We start from the raw sequence: 20,046 nt of genomic DNA, 5'->3' as shown, positions 1-20,046 counted from the left end.
TCTTTCCCTCTGGCCCTCAGCCAGACCTGTCTTAAAATGCCGGAACTTGTCGGAAGATCAGATACCATCTGCTCACCTGATTCTTATGAGGTCAACCTCTAAATTAGGAAGATTATCAGGAGCCAGAATAAGTGTTGGCATCAGTGTTTTCCCAATGCTTTTGGAAATATATGGTTAAAGATTTTAAAATGCAGAGATGGATAATGCATTTTTCTGCATTAGCAAAGATCCTTGCAATCACAATAATTCTAACTTCAGCAAAAAAGAAAACAAACAAAAAAAACTGGTTTGTCTGGGTTCTCCCCGCCACCCTCCAGCAGGTAAAAGGCAGGGGATCTGGATTTTGGCTCCTTGGGTGATCTTTCGGAAGGTATTAAATTAAATTCATGTGTCCAGTGCATATGCTCAGAGGCAAGTCAGGGTCGAGCAAGCAGGGACTCCAGGAGGAGGACTTTCGGTAGTTCTAGGACCTTTTCCAGGGTGTGGCCAAATCAGGACATTTGTTCTGTGCTTTGGGGGTGGAGCATGGACTGAACAGGTGGCCTTGCCTACTTTGGGGAGTTGAGGGTGGCAGCATGGGAAGGATAGCAGGCTTCCCTCGTGCTAGGGCTTCCCAGAGGCCGTGTACGTGATCAGCAGTAACAGTGTCAGACATCGACCCACACATACCCACATATTGGAAGCGTCCACATCTACTTTTTTTTTTTTTTTTTTTTTTTGCGGTACGCGGGCCTCCCACTGCTGCGGCCTCTCCCATTGCGGAGCACAGGCTCCGGACGCGCAGGCTCAGCGGCCATGGCTCACGGGCCCAGCCGCCCCGCGGCACGTGGGATCCTCCCGGACCGGGGCACGAACCCGCGTCCCCTGCATCAGCAGGCAGCTCCCAACCACTGCACCACCAGGGAAGCCCCACATCAACTTTTTATGCTTTCACTTCTTTTTTTCTCAAACCAGGGCCTTTCCTAGACTTCTCTCTCTAATTAGGGAAAGGATGGAGCCTGCATGTCATGTCCCAGGGAAAGCTGTGTGGGCCATGGAGACACATGTAGTCTATGACTTGTTAACAAGCATCCATGAAGCCATGTTATAAACTCTCACTGCTCTCTTTTTCGTTTTCACCCTGAACTTCACTCATTTTCTCCTGTACTATGTACTTACCACTATTTTCGTCTGTTCGCCTAAGTAGTTCGTAAACATGGTAAGAAACACGATTGTGACTGAGAAGGGAACCTACAGAGAAAAATCACCTTCATGATTCCATCCTTCATCACTTTTTGACAGGATGGGTGAGCTCAGGCTTAAAAGGATGCAAAAGTCTCAGGGATCCCAAGAAGTGGCCAGGGAAACGTTTCCATGGCCTTGTCACCCTGGATGATGATTCCTACCGTGTCTGGTTATAACTAAGTCTGGGGAGACCTTTCCATTACACCACATCTGCTGGCAAAGAAAAGTTTGAAGGAGGGAGCACGTCCTTCCAAGAATGCAGTCAGTGTTTATAGGCCACTCTGTGGTCTGAGGGTAAAAACTCATCATGAAGCACATCCAGTTGAGGGACTTTGGGATGTCTAAATCTTTTCTCTTTCTTTGATTTCAAAGTGCCAAGACCCTCTTAGAATCAACCAATTGTTGTTACTAAGACCTAACAAAAAAATGATTGTAGAATAATGATGCTTAGGACAAATACCCAACTTCCGAAACACGATGATTACAGAATCCAGGCCCAACTGAAATTATATAACTGTACAAGATGCTGCAGGTAATCAGCAGAAGCATCTCCAGTTTAATGAGTTGCCAAGGAGTCGGCAGCTAGCGTATGCATGTGTAACGACCGCTGTTCAGGTACCCTGTGCATGTCTCCCTGTGCTTTTCAGAGAAAACAAAGGTACTGGACTGCTGGATCACCAATGGTTTTTGACTACATGGTAGCCTTGGCAATCAAGAGCAGTGTATTCCAATCTGGAGTAGAATTTCTTGGCAACATACGTTCTGATCCCCCCCTCACTTCCTCCCCACCCCACATACACACTTGTTATATGGCAGAGTCCTCATCGATTGGGTGGGTTGTTTTTACTGCCCTAAATAGGCACAGTGTTTTGTGTAAGTATAAATTGCATGTGGTATGTACCTAGAGCTACCTCTGTTCTTTACCCACCGAGGAGCTGGTGTGAAACCCTTGGCCAGAACTGGCAAAGGAATATGTCTGTCCTGGGCCCATCTCATCCTTGCTGTTTGAGACTGATCTTTGTAAATCTCCATCTCATCCCAGTCTGGGGTGGCCTGAGATCTTTCCCACATCAAAACCCTCATACCAGGGACTTCCCTGGCAGTCCAGTAATTAAGACTCTGCAGTTCCTTTGCAGGGGGCACGGATTCGGTCCCTGGTTGGGGAACTAAGATCCCGCGTGCCACAGGGTGTGGTCAAAAAAAACCCCAAAACAAAAAAACACCTTCATACCAATTGTTGGGACAGCTCAGGTGTCTTCAGTGGCCCAGAAGTCATGATTTCAGGAGAGTTTTCATCAGTTTTGTTTCTCTAGCGTTAGCTATTTATGTTCTTCATAAAGATTTTAGCGGTGCCAGAACTAATGAGAAGCACTCATGTTACATCTCTGCTCTGTAAGTGACTGTTTCTCTGCCTTCTCGGATGGTGGGAAGAAGCATGATAGACCACCCTGACTTTGGCAGGAAGAGGGCAGTTTACTGACTGAGGCCACACGAAGAAATCTCCCTCTGGAAGCTTCGGAGGCCCTGTTTCTTATTCCTTGTGTTGGTCTATCAGACACCCTCCCTGCTGTAGAACCTTAGGGTTTACTATTTAATGATATATTGAGGGGCTGCCCTGTCCTTTTCCTCATGCCCCACTCCTCGCCACCCCCTTATCTCTTAGCAGAAGCCATGGCTCCCCAGCCCCACAAGAGCTGGGACCAGGGACCACTGGGCAAAGGTAACTCCATCACCCACTCACATCTGGCAGGGAGCAGCCTCTCGGGGACCCTGAAATGTAAGCAATAGGAATCACATGCAGAATTCCCCACCTGTGAGTGGCTTTTATTTCTAGCTGCTAAAACTTTCAGAATGCAAAGATGTCCTGGAAATTCTATATGTAGCATAGGATGTACCAGACACGTGTGACCAGTCCACAGAGTCTTACCTGGTCTTAACGGCTTGAGTCTCCATCTCATTTGAATGCAGGAAGTCAGATTTACTGTGATTGCCATTCCACGGATTTCTGGAAATCCTCAGGGAAGCTCAGAAGTTCTGCACATCTGCTCTGGTCATCTGTTGTCCCCTAAACTGTCTCTCTAACCCCACATTGCTGCTCCCTCCTTCCCATGGGCCACTGTTAGCAATCTCCCTCTACCTCCTCAAGCCCCACTTACCCCCAGCTGCTGCTATCTCTGGTCCTGCCTTGTGCTACCTTGGGGCCCAGACCCTTCCCACAGCTCCCCAGAGTGAGAGCAGAGGCTGCAACCTAACTTGAGGAATGCTGGCAGGGCAGCTCAACATGGAGAATAATGGGCAACTTTGGACATGTGGCCACACTCAGAGGCTCTGGCTCCAATCCAGGCCCCTTTCAGAGGGTCCCTACAGGCTGCTTCGTGGCCATCTCCCAAGCCCACCATCATCTCAAAGGGCCATCTTCCTTCCTTGCAGTGAAGGGCCTTCAACCATGTCTGCCCGACCCAGGGCCCAACTCCAGCACACATGAGGCCCCAGGGAGAGACAGTAACCAGAGCCTCACTCCAACCCAGGGCCTGCCTGCCTGCTGACTCCTGACTTCCTGTTCCGTCTCCCCAAAGGGTTGATATAGACAAACCCATTCTCTTAGAGAAACTCCACCCCACCCACTCCCACAGAGCATGTTCTTTGCCCTAAGAACGTGATGGTCCAATGTCAGTATATTCTGGGTTATTCAGACACACGTGAGTCAGCAGTGGTCTAGTCGGCATATAACTGAACTAATCCTAATCTGGTGTCTGTTCGCAGTCCTCTCCTGCATGAAATTTAAAAGAGAAAACAGAAACCTGCCAGAACTAAGGCGGTATCGATGGGGATACACAGGACGGGACGGATGTGGGAAGTGGGTAGAGGCTAGGGACTAACTGGCCACTGGGAGGGGGAGTTAAGGACACCACCCAGGATCCTGGGTGAATTATGGTGCCAATGAGCTGAGGTACATTGTACAGGAGAAGCAGCAGATGAGCGGAGATGAGAGTTCCATTTTGGACATGTTGAGCGTGAGGTGACTATGGGCCATTCAGTGGAAGTATGCGGTAAGCAGGTACATGTGATCATTGATGAGTGATTGACATTCCAGGATTTGGGGATGTGGTCGTGACACAAGGAAGAAATCATGTCACCTAGAGCCCAGCTTTCTAGAATGTTCCTTCGCTTTCCCACTTCTCTCTGGGGGATACACAGATCCTTCTCCTTGTTTCACATCAGTGGTTTCCTCCTCTTCTCTAATACTTTGGCACACCTGTTGACTTCTGTGCCTTCCACCTCCCTAAATGGGCCTTCAAGGTATTTTCCCAAGCAGAGCTGGTCTCCCTCTGTCGCACGGCCTCATTTCTTGCAGCTGAGCTCATGGTGAGTTCACTGGGTGCTGTTATTTGGAATCTCAGGATTTTCTAGCTGAAACACCAGCCAGAATTACTGAAATTGTGGGATAAATTCTGGAATTTTTTTTAAATGCCTACAAAATTAGTCTTCTGCATGAATCAGGCACGTAAAGCTATATTTCCAGTTTAAGGAAAGAGCCACAAATCTATTTTCCAGTTCTGCTTAAGGCACGTTTCTAGTTTGAGGTCCCACATTTGGCCAATTCCACCAAATTTATAATGGCTCTCACTAGTCCATCTCTCTGTCTCTTTTTTTTTTTTCCCCCCCCCCCTGAACTCATTGTCCTCTTAGAATCTAGAGCTTTCTGATGAATCTTTTAATACATAGAGCTGTCCTGGGGCTTGAGCTCTCTGGCCAGGATCTCTCCTACCTCAGCTACTCTACTGAATACCAGTCACTGGGCAAATGCTGGTCTTTGTTTACCCTGATCCTCTCTTGCAGTGGCCGCCTCTGTGGTCCATTATGTAGGGCAGACAAGCTGCTGTCTCGGCAGTGAACCCATTGGGCCTCCCAACACTGTGCCTAATTGTATTCCCTGTTCTCTGCTACCAGATGCAGTAAATTACATTTCCTCCCAGCTCCCCGACCTGCCAATCCTCTGTTCACGAACAGCACAACCGTCACCCGGGCAGGACGGAACCAGCAGAGCAGCTGGTAAGTCCTGGGGAGCTATTTGGTTTTGATGCCAGGACTGACCATGGGGCTTTCATTTCTCTGTGCTTTAACAATGAGGGATGCCCAGATATCCTTACATAGGGGGGACCCTGTCCTTAGCACACAGCTTCAGATGTAGAGTGGCCACACAGGGCAGGCACTGGGCCCTGCTGGGTGTCTGAGGACCAAAGGGGAGGGAGTATTGAGAAAATCAGAAAGCATTTTTCTTCCCACTTCAGAGGAGTCTGTCTTGTGTTTGTGGTCTTTATAGCTGTCTTCATTCTTAAAGTTCATTTGCACTCTGCCTCCAGGGAATTTTATTTTCCATATTGGAATAGTACAAGATCAAATGAGCTATGCCGGGAAGCTGGAGGGAAAGTATTTTCAAAGCGTATGAGTATGTTGCTGGAATCCTTTGGGAATCGAGCTGTGTGTATATTGTGAACATACATATTCTCAAAGTCTTCCCATTTCTGGAGTTAGTTAACTACTGTGGTATGTTTGGGAAATAAAAGGAGCAACTTAAAGAATATATGTTTCTTGCTAATGTTTCTCACAATTGTGGATTTTAGAAAATAATACACTTGTGAGTGTAAAGCACATAGAGAGCTCTGCGTTCCTCTGTTCAATGCGAACGTGCCTCGGAAATCAGAACTGGACAGCCGTGAACAATAAATCTCTATACAGATCTTTTCGCTCTTCACAGAATTGCACTGAGGGCCGGGGTTGAATGGAAAAATGAACTGCCAAGGTTGTACAGTTCGTGACAATGTAGGTGAACTTGAATCTGAACATCAGATTATGCTTTACATAATCTAGGTAAATTTATGTTTAAAATAAGTCACCTAAGGACACCTTTTATAAGGCAAAATAATCATGGACCATTGAGTCAGAGGAAATCCTTTATACAGGCCAACCTGAATATTTTATGAAGCAAATAGTCCCTCCTTATTTTAATATAAAAGTAAACTAAAAGGGCAAGCAAGTATTGACATAATTGTCACGCGCACTGGCTAAATTTCAGTATCTACCGAGTGTCTCTGCAAACATCCTAGCATCATGTTACTTTTACATACAGACTCGCGGGGTTCTAGAGTTGGGGTGGGGGGGCGCGGGGAGGACTGTAAATTGTGTCTGGTCAAACCCAGGCCAGGCCAACAGATCCCCGGATAGTTAAAGGATAAGCCAGAACTTGCAGCCTACAGTCATGCTACAAAGGAACCATTGGCAGTGACTTAAGCTGTGGATTCTTTTAAATGCTCCAAAATGGACTTCTGAGATCAACTGGGGATAATAACTCTTCAAAAGTCACATACCTCCCTGCTTGTTATTAGTGTTGGTAGTTCCCAGTAGCTGTGCGTAAACAGCTTTGCAGCCCCTTTCCACATGTTTCTGCACCTCACAGGACATGCAATATGACCCAACTAATGGATCGGCTCATGGAGGGGGGATAGGGGCAGTGTGTGGAGACTGATTTTTAAGAGATGTGAAAAGGATGGTAGACAAGCAATGTAAAGTTCAAGGGTGTTCTGTTGCTGGGATTGTAGTGCTGTGTGCATAAGAATACACATACTATTACAAGCTAGCATCCTTCGTCTTCAGAGATACTGTAAAAACATAAAGATCCAAGTAGCAAAGGCATTTTTTAAGAAGTATTTTGTGCTCATAATCTTCTAAAAAATAAGCTTACATGTACTTTTGTTTATTAGTTAAGACCTCATTTGCATAAATGTATCTCCTGTGGAAATACACAGAGGCAGAGTCTTGAAAGGAATTGCCTTTGATGTCGTTAACTGCTTTGCCCAGGCTGTTTTTGAAGTGGAACATCCAGATTAATTGTCAGTTATGCTAACAGTGACTGACTACTCAGAGCGTGAATGGCATTATGCAAATTAATGGCACTCACCGTTAACGGAATTCTTTCTCCTAGATATAATCCATCTTGCTTTAGGAACGTCCTTTTGGAAATGTGTGCAATCTTAGGGCCATTTTAATAAATGTCACCGGTCATTACTCAGTATTGTGACAAATATCTGATTGTTTGGAGTTTGGGAGGTTTTAGATTCTGTATAAATGGGAATTTATTTAGAAGCATTGCTTTGCAGATTCAGGAAGCATCTATTCCAATCCCTCATTCAAACATGGAATCCGGGGGATTAGAAGCCCTGCAAAGAGGCCCTCAAAAACCACAGTCACCCACCATGAGACTGGGTCTCCCTCCAGGTGGCCCATTCTGTCTATAATTGGTTCTGACAATTGGGAAGTTCTTCCTCTGATGGAACTCTCATTAGTCTGCTGCTTTCATCTTCTACCCATTGGTCCTTATCCTGCCCTCTGGAGCCCCTCAAAACAAACCTAAGTTCTGATTTTCCTGTAAGTAGTTGAAAATGGCAGTCAGGTCCTGTCTTTCCCAGGTCCTCACTTTCCATCCCCTTAATACCCACAGCCCCGGTTTCTTCAGCTGGTCCTGAGATGATGAGGTTGCTTTGACACCCTCTGCCACGCGTGTCCCTCCCCTCTGAACGCTCCCCGCTTTGTCTCTGAAGTACGAGGCTCAGAGCTGCCGAGCACGCGCTCTGGGCTGAGCCTGTCACCCCACAGAGCGGGCCTTGATGCCACAGACAATGTGACTCACTTGGTTGCCATCATAGCCTTCCAGCTTCGGGCTCTCAGGTAAAGCCTCAGAGGTATGTGACATGTGCCACTACTGGGCCTCCTTTCCTTTGTCCGGTGGACTCATCACTCCAGAATCATTTCAGTGGCAACGAGCGGTCTGTTCCCCACAATTGCACACATACCACTTCACCTTATCACGTGCAGAAGAACCCACAAAATCCTTTATTTCTGATCTCGAGAGGCAAAAGTAAGGATGAGCTATGCACCTGTCGGCCTTGGGAGATTTCATATGACTATTAAATTTCTTCTTGTTAAAGACACTCTTCTCGGGAGTGTCGGGGGTCCTGGGGTCACTGAGGAGCCTCCGGAAGGTGGGGAGGGCTTGAGGTGAGGGGACTTGGCAGTCAGGTCCCTGGTGTTCTCTCCCATTTCAAGCACAGCAGCTCCCCGGCGCTTGTGTTTCCATATTGTATTTCTGCATTAGATTTCATTTGAATAAAGGGTTTAACAGTTCTGAAAGGAGAAAACTGTCTTCTCTGTTGTCCGGGTTTTTACAGCTTGCGATTGTGGCTCCGAAGACACTAACTTTTCCTCTCAGTTAATTATCGTCTCAGATCTGAAAAGCACACTTGCATTATTTATCATCATTTCCCTGATAAAGACGTTGAACAGTTGGAACCAAAGTCAGAGGCCTGCAGCTCACCGTTAGGGATCTCCTGGCCCTTGGGAATCTCACTCGGCACCTATGGGGCATGGCCCTTCAACCAGTGACAGGTTCTGGCAATTGTCCTGATATTCAAGGCACGTGTTTCTGCCTTGACAACTTAAGGACATAGGGACTTTCTGATGATCCAGATATGCTGTATCTCTGGCATTTGCCTAATCTGCCTAGAGACCTTGAAGAAAAAAGAAAATGAGATTAATGTGCCTAGCTTCGGCTCTTTGAAAATTAACTCTAGAATTCAGCCAGCCCTGATGTCAAGCTGTTTCTATGTAGTTTATGGAATTCCTTCCTTCTCATTTTTGAAAATCAGAACTTTGAGTCACTGCCTCTAGCGCCTTTCCTGGTATATAAAATCCTTGAGACAAATTTATTGATACGGGAACTGGGGCCCAGGGCCGAAAGCACTGACAGCATTTGTATCCCTGGGTGCTTTATCATTTTCCAGGGCCGAAAGCACTGACAGCATTTGTATCCCTGGGTGCTTTGTCATTTTCCAATCTTCTCTACTCATCTGGGTTTCAATGACCTCTTAGCAATTTCTTTCTGGCACTTTTCAGGCTGAAAACTGCCCTTCTTGACCAAAAAGACTGAAGCAAAATCGATAATGAGAATTGGCTTTGGCCTTTGTTGTCCTTCAGCATCATGCCCTTGCTGACTTATTTTTGTTGAAACCACAGTGTCTTGGGAAAACAGTTGATTCGAAGAAATGTTTGATTACTGGTTTTTGAAGTTAGAGATTGCCCTCTGGGATGAGAGGGAAGGTCCACTCTGAATGAATGTCCTCATTTTCATTGTTATTGACATCACAATGCCAATTTTATATCTCCAACCTCAAGAGAAGGAGTGAACATAAATGTATATGTATAATCATATACTCAAAGGGGTAAGACTGTACATGTGTATGTTCATTCAGTAAGCCAAGCATATGTATTGTTTCTCTTCCACATTCCATGTGTAATGCCAGCTACTTGACGATCATTATATTGGGGTGATCTCACCGCTGGGTGGTGGTCCTGGTCTGGCTGTCTATCACCCTCGTCTAGTACTTGACACATCACTGACTCACAAGCCACACAGGCTATTCATGGCACCATGGAATATCAAAGCTGGATACCATACACACACACACACACACACACACACACACACACACACACGTGTGTGTATATATGTATATATATGTATTTGTATAACTGAATCACTTTTCTGTTCACCCGAAACTAACACAACATTGTAAATCAACTATACTTCAGTTTAAAAAAAAAAAAGCTGGATACCCTTCATTGTACAAATGGGAAAAATGAGGCCCCAGATTGGGATGTGACTTGAATAGGAATTCAGACTTACTATCTTTCTCCCTCCTCCAAAACCTCCCATCTTACTGACTGATGACAGTGGGGCGTGTCTTTTTATACTTTACACGTGGACCCTCAGCCTTATTCTTCTGCCCACTGGTTACAGTGAGTCAAAGGAAGTGAGCTGGGAGCAGCCTGGGTTGACAAATTTAACAGTGATTGAATAGTTCTGTCCTTACGGAGCACAGAGTCCTGTCTTGTGTGCTCTTGTCTCGATCCTGAAATGGAATCATGCCAGTTGGTGCCCCCCTCTCCTTACTTGTGTCAGGTGCGATAATTAAATATATCATTTTATAAAGACGTACTTCCAAATTTCAGTCATCCCATCATTGCAGTGTCCATTGGACTGTCTTCTTTCTTATTTCTCTGTCTCCCGGTCCTTCCTCAAATACTTTTCTTTTTGTTCACGGGGCTCTTTCAAAATCTCTTTCAAGGGCTCCCCAGAAAGTTTCCTCCCCTGAGCAGTACCACCCTCCTCATTTTTTTTCAATAAGATGAGCTTAGATAACAAGCCCTTAACGATCCTCGTCACTGTGTACCTGTGGCATGGGGAGCCTTGAGGAAAGAAAAGGGCAGATTCGAGAGTGTTCTTTGTGGTTTGAGATGAGGGCATGATGTAAGGGAGAGGAGAGGTCTTTGGTGTACGCTACTTGGCAGGAATAAAAAGCAGAAGAGTTTTAAAAATTGTGTGCATGCCTTGTAAACAAAATGTTGAATTTAAAATGTCTTATTTTCCTACTGGTTCATATCCACCCTCGTTCACATTTGGGATATTATTGGCTGAGAACTGGAGCAAAATAGAAATACTTATTCATAAACAACACATTTAAGATAAATGTTCACACTTCCTGTGTGGTTTCCTGAATGTCTAATAACATTCTCATATATGTATCCATAAAGTCTAAGTATTGTCTTAAGAGAGTAGAAGTTCAAAGTTATCAGCCCTAAAAATGGCAATTATGTGAGGGGGTGAAGGGGTTAACTAACCTTATTTTGGTAATCATTTTGCAGTATATATGTATATTGAATCATCACATTGTACATCTTAAACTTACATATGTTATATGTCAACAATATCTCAATAAATCTGGAAACAAACAAACAAAAATATTGCCTTTGTGTAAACCAGAGCTTCTCGAAGTGTTTGGCTGGCTCCCCCTTACTAGAGAAGAGAGTGAAGGCAGACAGGGTATGTGAGACCAGAGCTGAAGAAACCTGCTAAAAGCCCGTGGTTCCTTTGAAGCCCAACATCTTATCTGGGGAAAAAAATACATACGAATGTTGTCTTTTATGGCATAACATATCTAGGTTTCTTTTATTATAAAAATGTCTTAAAGTGTTATGCTCTCAGATTCTAGAAATATTGAAAGAACAGTGTATAACATATAAATATAACTACTAACCTGTAACCCTAATGAATCCATGTCACTTGTGGTTCAGTTCCAGGGCCATGTCACACTTAACAAAATACAGCTTAAAATCACAAACAAAAAGAAAAGAAAACCCACTAAAAAGAAACTCTGTTCTTTACCTATATTTCCTGAAGGATATTAAAAGGGATCCAATTCATATCTCCACCCAGAAGCACTTATGTTGCCTTTACTTCCCTCCACATATAATTCTCCAAAGCATCATCCACGGCCACAGAATGTTCCTTCCCTATCCTTCTTCCACACAGCTTTCACTGTGTCTTCCATTCAACTCCGTCTTTCTCAACTCTTTATTGTATGGATCTACTTAACCGTTCTAGCAAAGACCTTCTCGTCATCCCTCCTTTCAATCCAGTCTCTGATTCTAGGAACAGGCAAGGACCAGATGAAGTTGGGGATTATAATGGCAGAAAAGGGAAAATTGGACCAAAAATGACAGCATTCTCATTGGTGGGCACAGAGAGAGAGGGACATCCCTAAAGATACCTATGTTCATAATTTGTATCCTATCAGATATAGACATAAAAGTAGAAATATTTTATTCCATACTCTGTATTGATTGCAGCTCAATGTATCATTTGGTTCATATATTACTGGATGTTTGTGGTGTTGTATCTATAACTGACAATCATTGTTACCTTTCTTATTTATAAATATGTCCCATGAGTGTGTTAATAGTGATAGGACATAAGATTTTAACCCAAAATTGTGCTTTTTAGTATAAATGTAATATTTAAAGAATGGACTTTTGGAGCCCATGCAAAATTTTAAATACCTATTCTATTTCTTTGATAACACATTTTGTGGAAAATCGGGAAATAACAGAAACAGATAGTTCTCTTGATATCACCGTCATTGTGTGATCTCATGTACCTCTATGACAAATATTGGTTGGCCTCCCATTGTGTCACTTAAGGAAACTCAACATCTTTGTGCTGAGCAAGTGAAACTTTCAAAACAGACACAATGAAAAATCGAGCATTGGATTTTGCTTCAAATCTTTTTAGTTAAGTGTTAACCGTGATCAGATTGTATCTTATTACACAAGCAGATGGAATAACACTGTTGCTATTTTTTTTAACCAGTACAAACATTAATCACTGTGCGTACCTTTTCATTGGTGTCATATTATATAAAGTATCTGTGACTAGATTAAAACAACAAATTAGACTTTTCAGTTAGTAGCAACTGTTTCACAGGTATGTATAGCAGGTACCTTTTCTACAAAAGGTTCTAAGGTGGGTGTTGGGAGGGAGGGGGAATCATAGAAAGATGTCAGGCAAAAAACTAGCCTTCAAGGATCCTAAGAATCTATGGAGCTAATAAAACATTCCCACAGATAGTTATATTACTGCGTGGAAAGTGTTAAGTGCCTTCAGAGAGGTCTAGAAGAAGTGTTCAGAGAATCTTGAGAAGAGAGGGATGACTTAGAGATGGATGATCAAAGAAAGCTCATGGAAGAGGGCGCTGTTGACCTGGGCATCAATGGATGAGTCATATTTGGATATAAAGAAACTCAAAAGAAGGACTTTTCAAGAGAAGGGAATCTTAAAAGCAGGAAATGTTAGGTGTGAGATGGTGTTTTTTGGTCGCTCTAGAGGGAAGGGAAGCAATGACATGTGTGATTGGAAAGATAGTTTGGATCTTTTTAACACAGTTGGGGAACTTGTAGTTCTTCAGAAAGAGGTAGGGACCCAACAGCCATGATGAGCAGAGGTGTGACATAGGACTCTAGGGTCTGCCAGTGGAGGAGGGACAAAAGGCAGTCTAGGCACAGGGACAGCAGGCACAGGGATGAGTCATGGGGGGATGTCCTGGGAATAGTGAGAACTTTGTTATGGCCGGAGTGTATGTGGAATGAGAGGGGCCGCAAGACAAGACAAGAAAGGAAGATTGCAGATAAATGCCAAAGGTAATCACATGCCAAGCTAAGGAGTTTGGTGTTTACCCTCTACAGACACAGGAGCCAACAGAGGGTTTGTAAGTAAGGTAGCTCTGTGGGCAGGGTGAAGCCTAGGCTAGCAGGGATCAGCTGACTTTTTCTGTATAGGGCCAGATCATAAATATTTTAGACTTTGTGGACCACGTATGGTCTCTGTTGCATATCTTTTTTTTTTCCTTTTCTCTTTCTTAAGGTCTTTCCCTCCTTCCTTTTTTTTAAAATTTTTTTTTTTTTTAATGTAAAGGCCATTCTTTGCTCCTCTGGCCATGCAAAACGGGGCCTCAGCTGTCTTTGGCCCACTGGCAATGAAAAGACAGAAGTAGCAGTTAAAAATCGAACACAGGTAATTGTGCCGAAGAGGGCCTGGTCTAAGGCAGTAGTGATAGAGAGAGTGGTGAGGAGGTGCATGGGGATGGATCTGAAATAGAATTAGTCTCAGCAGTTGTTTGACTCCGGGTAATTAGGAAGAAAAGGAAAAATCAGGTATGATTCTGAGGCTTCTCGCTTGAAAGGCTAGGTAGTGGAGCTGGTGTTACTTCATACCAAGACTACGGGGGAGTTTTGAGAGAAGATGGATTCAGTTTTGCAGCTGCAGAGTCTGATGTATCTGTGGGTCATTCAGGGAAAGGGTGTCTGGGGACAGTTGACTCAGTGGGTCTGAGGCCCAGTTTCCTCCCATCCAGGCCGTGTGCCTCACAGGGAGTCTCTGAGGTAATAGATTTGAAAGTATGGAGTGTCACGTAAGTCTACAGGACGGGAAAGAGCTGGTTCTTAGGAAGCTCGGACCAGCAGCAGGGTTTGAGATGAGTTGGAGAGGCCAAGATTGGACCTGGGAAGACCAGGTAGGAAGCTCTTGTGATATCTAGGGAAGAGGGAGTGGTGGCAGGAGGACAGAAAGAAGGCGGCAGATAGGAAGTAAGTATGGGGCAGAATCTCGAGGACTCGGCAGTGCGTGCATGGGGCAAGAAAGAGGCTTTCTGTGAGTATAGTCCTCAAATTGCAGTGTCGTGGGTTGACACCACCTCTAGTCTGTTCTTTTTCTAGCTCTTATCTTAGAAACCTAACAAAGTGACTGAAGCTTACAGAGCATATAATCGGACTCCTTTCATAGCTTTCAATTTTTATAAATATCCCCTTTTAGAGTACAGTAGAGGATGGCCATGTGCCACCTGCAAAACCCTTTGTGTAATCTTCATTACAGAAAGGGGAAATGTCTAAAGAACAGTAGAATACCCTGTAAAAGAATTTTTAAAAGAGATTTAAGATTTTGGAACTAGGTTACATCTTAACCAAGGGCTTTAAAATTGTCTGTAAGCCTAAGGTACGCTCACGATCAAGGTAAACTTGCATGTTGTCAGCCTCCCTGTAATGTGTCACACTGGATCTCAGCAGTCGCTCGTGGCCTTATTTTAGCTCATTTTCCTGGGAAGTGTGAGTGCCATTGAGATATGGTAACTCTGTACATGTGTCTTCCCAGTGCATTTAGCTGCTGTGTTAAAACACATATATAACCACCTCTGTCCACATTGCACTCACTCTAACACTCAAGATGCTTGGCAGTTAGACTAGAAAGGGCACAGCACCTTTTTTTTTTGTCTGTTTGGCAATTAACCATTCACTGGCTTTTTTTGTTGTAACATGCACTTCCTTTCTCTTGTTTTCATTCAAGCTGTGTACGCCATGGAAATTAATGTGGAGAAAGACAAACAAACAGGAGAGACCAAGATTCTCTCTACATCCACCATTGGCCCAGAGGGGGTCCATCAGAGAGGAGTCAAAGTCTTTGATGATGGTACCAAAGTAGTGTATGAGGTGCACTCAGGAGGCACCATAGTAGAAAACGGAGTGCACAGATTAAGCTCAAAGGATGTAAAAGAGCTTGTTCAGAAGGCTGGACAATCAAGCTTAAGAGGAGGGTACGTGTCAGAAAGGACTGTGGTTGCAGATGGGAGCCTCAGCCACCCTAAGGAACATATGCTCTGCAAAGAAGCCAAGTTAGAAATGGTCCATAAGTCTAGGAAAGATCATACTTCTGGGAACCCAGGGCAGCAGGCTCCAGCCCCCAGCACTGAAGGGCCGGAGGCAACCTTGGATCAGCCAGTCACCATGATTTTCATGGGCTACCAAAATATCGAGGATGAAGAAGAGACAAAGAAGGTGCTAGGCTATGATGAAACCATCAAGGCTGAGTTGGTCCTCATTGATGAAGACGATGAGAAGTCATTGAGGGAGAAGACAGTGACAGATGTGTCCACTATTGATGGGAACGCAGCTGAGCTGGTGTCCGGGAGACCCGTCTCAGACACCACAGAGCCCTCATCCCCCGAAGGGAAGGAAGAAAGCCTGGCCACGGAGCCAGCCCCAGGTACCCAAAAGAAAAAGCGCTGTCAATGCTGTGTTGTCATGTGACCACTTCTTTCTTCCCTTTTCTTCTGGGCAGCCTTTGTGCTCTCCACCACTTACGTAGACCTCCCTGTACCACTAACTGCGATACTGTGAACTGGAAGCAAACACCTGCCTTGCCTTGCAGTTGGATTGCTTTGATCCCTCTTATTTTTTTTTCCCTTACGTTTTTTTCCCTCCAGTTTCCTCAGCTCAGAGACAACATGCATGTGTGTGCTTCACTCTTTCCAAGAACTTGCTTTTCCTCTAAACCTTTCCTTGTGTCTTCAAGAGGGAATCGGTTCCTTACTGCTCGATTGGAATGGACTCTTCCTAGCAGCCAGTGATCTAGTAGCCTTAATTCACTTGACTGGAATTGAATCCATGGGCATCGGGGGTTTCATTTTGTCGTGTGTTCCTATCATGTAGTCACACATCACCACGTCACTGATTTCTCACTTGCCTCCCTCGCTGTGGATCTTTGGCTTTTATATCTCATGTGGCAAAATGCTATGGGCTCTAGCCAGTTGCTAGTGTAGCCAAAAGTAGACCTTACTTAGTCTGTCCAATCTAGGGTGATGGTGATGCTTTCTGCTGCCTTATATAAGCTTCCAGGTTACAGTATTGTGCATCTCTGGCTTTCTGTTAAAACAAATGAAATTGATGTAAAAGAAAAGAACCCAGTGCTTGTCATAACTGAATTGTAGGGACTGATTCCATAACCTGCCCATCAGCAGCTGTCTCTCTTTCTATGACTTAACTGATGAACCCTTTATATAAGAAGCACCATTTTTAACTTTCTAAGGACATGAAACAAGCATTGTTTTGAGCATTAGCAGTGATCTCCAAAGTTAGGCAAACCCATGAGCCTTGCTTCTATTCTCTAAAAAAAAAAGAGTGTAAATTTTTATATTGTTTTCCTTTTCACGGATATTTTCTGATCATGTTCATCTGTTTTCAACGAAGGGGTCATTTTGAGGAGTTTCTCTATAGTGACCATATTTCTAAAACAGTCCTTCTGACCTACGGTGGTTGCCGTGATGCTTCCGCTCCATTGTGGACGGTGCTGTTCCTGAATTAACTCTTCATCTCACCCGCCCCATTGATTCCAGAGCCTTCCATCTGGACTCTTTTCTTTGTGTCCCCATGAGAAAGAGAGTATTTCACGTACCATCACCATGTAGGTTTACCCACCCCACAGAATTAAACTTTAAAATGTAAAAAATGTTTAAAAGATGAAGAAAGACCTATCTTCTCACCTTAACTATTTTAATTCGTTCCACAAATACTGATTAAGTGAATGGCACATAGCTGAGCTTCTTCAAGCATTGTTTCTTCAACTTCTGAAGATTCCAGAACATCAAAGGATGGTTTTTATCTAGGACACAATGAACAATTCTTTAAATTCTTAGCATTCCCCCAAAGCAAAGAGCCACAGGTATAATAAAACCAAAATAATAATAGATTTAGCACTAAGATAGCTATTTAGGACAAACTGAGTTGGTTCTGTAATAAAAGTCTCTCAAGGTCGCCTTACTTTTCCCTCATCTACTTTCCACAGAAGTTAAACTTGATGTAGTACATCTTACCATATGTTTTTTGAAACTAGGTTCTATGGAACGTAGATAATTTTGTGAATTATGTGCAACAATGCTATGAACATTCGGGCAAAAAACTTAAAATATATCTCTGTTTTAAAATCAATTCAGGGCTTCCCTGGTGGCGCAGTGGTTGAGAGTCCAAGCAATATAGTAAAATAATAATAGAGTAATGAAATAAAGCTGTAACATTTGAATAGATTTTTTTTTTTTTTTTTTGTTTGAAAAGAAAACCTATGAGTAATCTAGACACCTATTTCATTGTCTATAATTTAACAAAATATTATCCACGCAATGGCTTTGAGGCATACAGAAAGAAAATGAAGTTTGTGCTTTGAGGAAATAAAGAAACCTAATGGTAAAAAAAAAAAAAAAAAATCTATTCAAATGTTACAGCTTTATTTCATTACTCTATTATTATTTTACTATATTGCTTGGACTCTCAACCACTGCGCCACCAGGGAAGCCCTGAATTGATTTTAAAACAGAGATATATTTTAAGTTTTTTGCCCGAATGTTCATAGCATTGTTGCACATAATTCACAAAATTATCTACGTTCCATAGAACCTAGTTTCAAAAAACATATGGTAAGATGTACTACATCAAGTTTAACTTCTGTGGAAAGTAGATGAGGGAAAAGTAAGGCGACCTTGAGAGACTTTTATTACAGAACCAACTCAGTTTGTCCTAAATAGCTATCTTAGTGCTAAATCTATTATTATTTTTAATTTTTTAGCTTGAAATTATATTTATTCCAATTAAAAGGGGGAAAACCAATATTTTTTAATTTTCAAAGTTAATCTTTCCCAAATAATTACATTTTTAACGAGCACAAAGTAAGTCGTTTTATCACCAATATATAAACCAAAAAAAGTTAAAGAAGGAAAAAAATAACGAGCTAAGTTCTACTTTCTAAGATGATTCCATCCATGGCTTGGTTTTGAACAGCTGAGGGGATTATCTCTAAATCTCAGGTTCAGCAAAGAAGCTTTTTTTGAATAAAACTGTTCTATTATCTAGAAATAATATCTGGTTTTGCTGCCTGTAAACTTTCAGCTTCATGCTACTCAGCAAATGGTCATTTTAGCACCATTTAAAGGTTTAAAAAAAAAAGAAGACATTCCAGAGAAACCTATTTACAGCGAAAGAAAGCAGCTTCAATGTTTTGGACAATCTCTGATTTTAATAATTTATTTAGAAAGAAACAATCTAAAAGTTTCCCATAGCTTATCCTTTTTTTACTCATTTGGGGATGAAAAGACTATTCAGTTTGAGTTTTTAAAAGCACAGTTAGTGAGTGGAATGATAGAACTTAGCCTTGGGCGTACTTTTGATAAACAGAACCAGAGTCTTTCAGGACAGATCATTCCCTGACCTACGCTTCCATCAGTGAGTTAGTTTCTCATGAATAAAATGGTCTTTACCTCTCACTATAAAACCACACGTGAGATTTAAAAGACCAATGATAATATGCGCTCTCATTTATCAATAATTAGTATAGGGGTTCGCAAATTATATGAATTAGAGTTCTCTCTCTACTTTTACTGGTAAAGCTTATCATTTAAATGGTTTTTCAAGTAAGATGTGTTACGTTTATTAAAATGATGTGTGGCCACAGTAAATGAAGGTGTGTTTGAATATGGCGTATGTATTTGTATAGCTTGCCTCATTTTCCTGTTGCAGTGGGAGGTTCAGCTTCAGCCAGTGCTTTTACGGGATGAGACCTATAATCCCATCTACAGAGAAAAGGAACTACCCTTCATAGTGAAAATATAAACAGAGTTGTGATTGTGAAGATTCTGCCTTCCCTGCTAGTACTGGCATTGTCTCTGTAAACACTTTATTATGTATGGTATCACGCCCTTCAGAAATACAGGGTATTGACTTACATCACCAGACTAATTAGAGAATCAGTAATAAAGCTGCAAAACCATGATCATTTTTGAGCTCATGGTTAGTTGGACTTTCTTTTCAAATCATATACTCAGAACCCTTTAAATGGAAAGAGGAGAAAGAGGGAAAAGAGGGTCATTGCATTTGCTTAAAACAGGTTCTCAATGGCATGGAGTTAAAGATCCTTTAAGAGTTAAAATGATAAACCTTAGATATCCTGAAAAATCTTGATGACTTGTATACCCTTGACTTTTTTTTTTTCTCTTTGATGAGCAGTAGGACAAAATTAAAGGGTTTTCTTTTTTTACCTTGTGCCTCGTTTACCCACAATTATATTATGTTCCTTATATAAGCAAAATTATTTGCCTCTAAAAGTGATTTGACAGTGTCCAGCGACATCACTCAATATTGGCATTAGAGAGGACGAGGGGCTAGGGAATTCTTTTCTGGGTAAACCCCAAACATGGTTTCCTAAAATTATTCAAAGGCTTTCAGAAAACTCAAATTCTAGAGTTCATTTGATTCGACTCTTTCTGAAATGTTAATGACCCGTTATCTGCTTCAGATTCCTACCTAGTCTATTTTACTCTCTGGTGATAAATGTTTTTCCTACATGCAAGGAGGCTTTTTATTTTGGTTAGGAGCGAGTTTTTATAAAAGGGGGAAATCATCTCTGTATAATTTCCTAGAGTTACGATATCATCTCTGGAGCAAAACGTTGAGGCCAAGTCTGAAAACAGCTTATTTCTTTTCACTTCCTGCAGAACATCATTTCAAGGGACCACAGAACATCCTTGACAAACACCATTTATTTAATGCCAGTGAACC

General features: G+C 42.7%; 1 protein-coding gene across 2 annotated transcripts in view; it reads left to right on the top strand.

The window, feature by feature from the left end:
* Window positions 1–17,180, top strand: part of LOC103070346 (paralemmin-2) — a 299,204-nt gene extending 282,024 nt beyond the window's left edge. Inside the window, exons 6-7 of one of the 2 annotated variants that reach the window (XM_007449790.1) lie at window positions 5,176–5,277; window positions 15,014–16,621. In XM_007449790.1, the coding sequence (XP_007449852.1) occupies window positions 5,176–5,277; window positions 15,014–15,753 (842 nt within the window). In that variant the 3' untranslated portion in view covers window positions 15,754–16,621. Of the gene's footprint in view, window positions 1–5,175; window positions 5,278–15,013 lie in introns of both variants that reach the window. The other variant, XM_007449791.1, reaches the window with a different exon arrangement.
* Window positions 17,181–20,046: the final 2,866 nt, after the last annotated feature.

Source organism: Lipotes vexillifer, unplaced genomic scaffold (genome assembly GCF_000442215.2).
Source record: "Lipotes vexillifer unplaced genomic scaffold, Lipotes_vexillifer_v1.1 scaffold230, whole genome shotgun sequence".
NCBI lineage: Eukaryota > Metazoa > Chordata > Mammalia > Artiodactyla > Lipotidae > Lipotes > Lipotes vexillifer.
The sequence above is the reverse complement of the archived record's forward strand: the minus strand, read 5'-3'. Positions and strand labels throughout refer to the sequence as shown.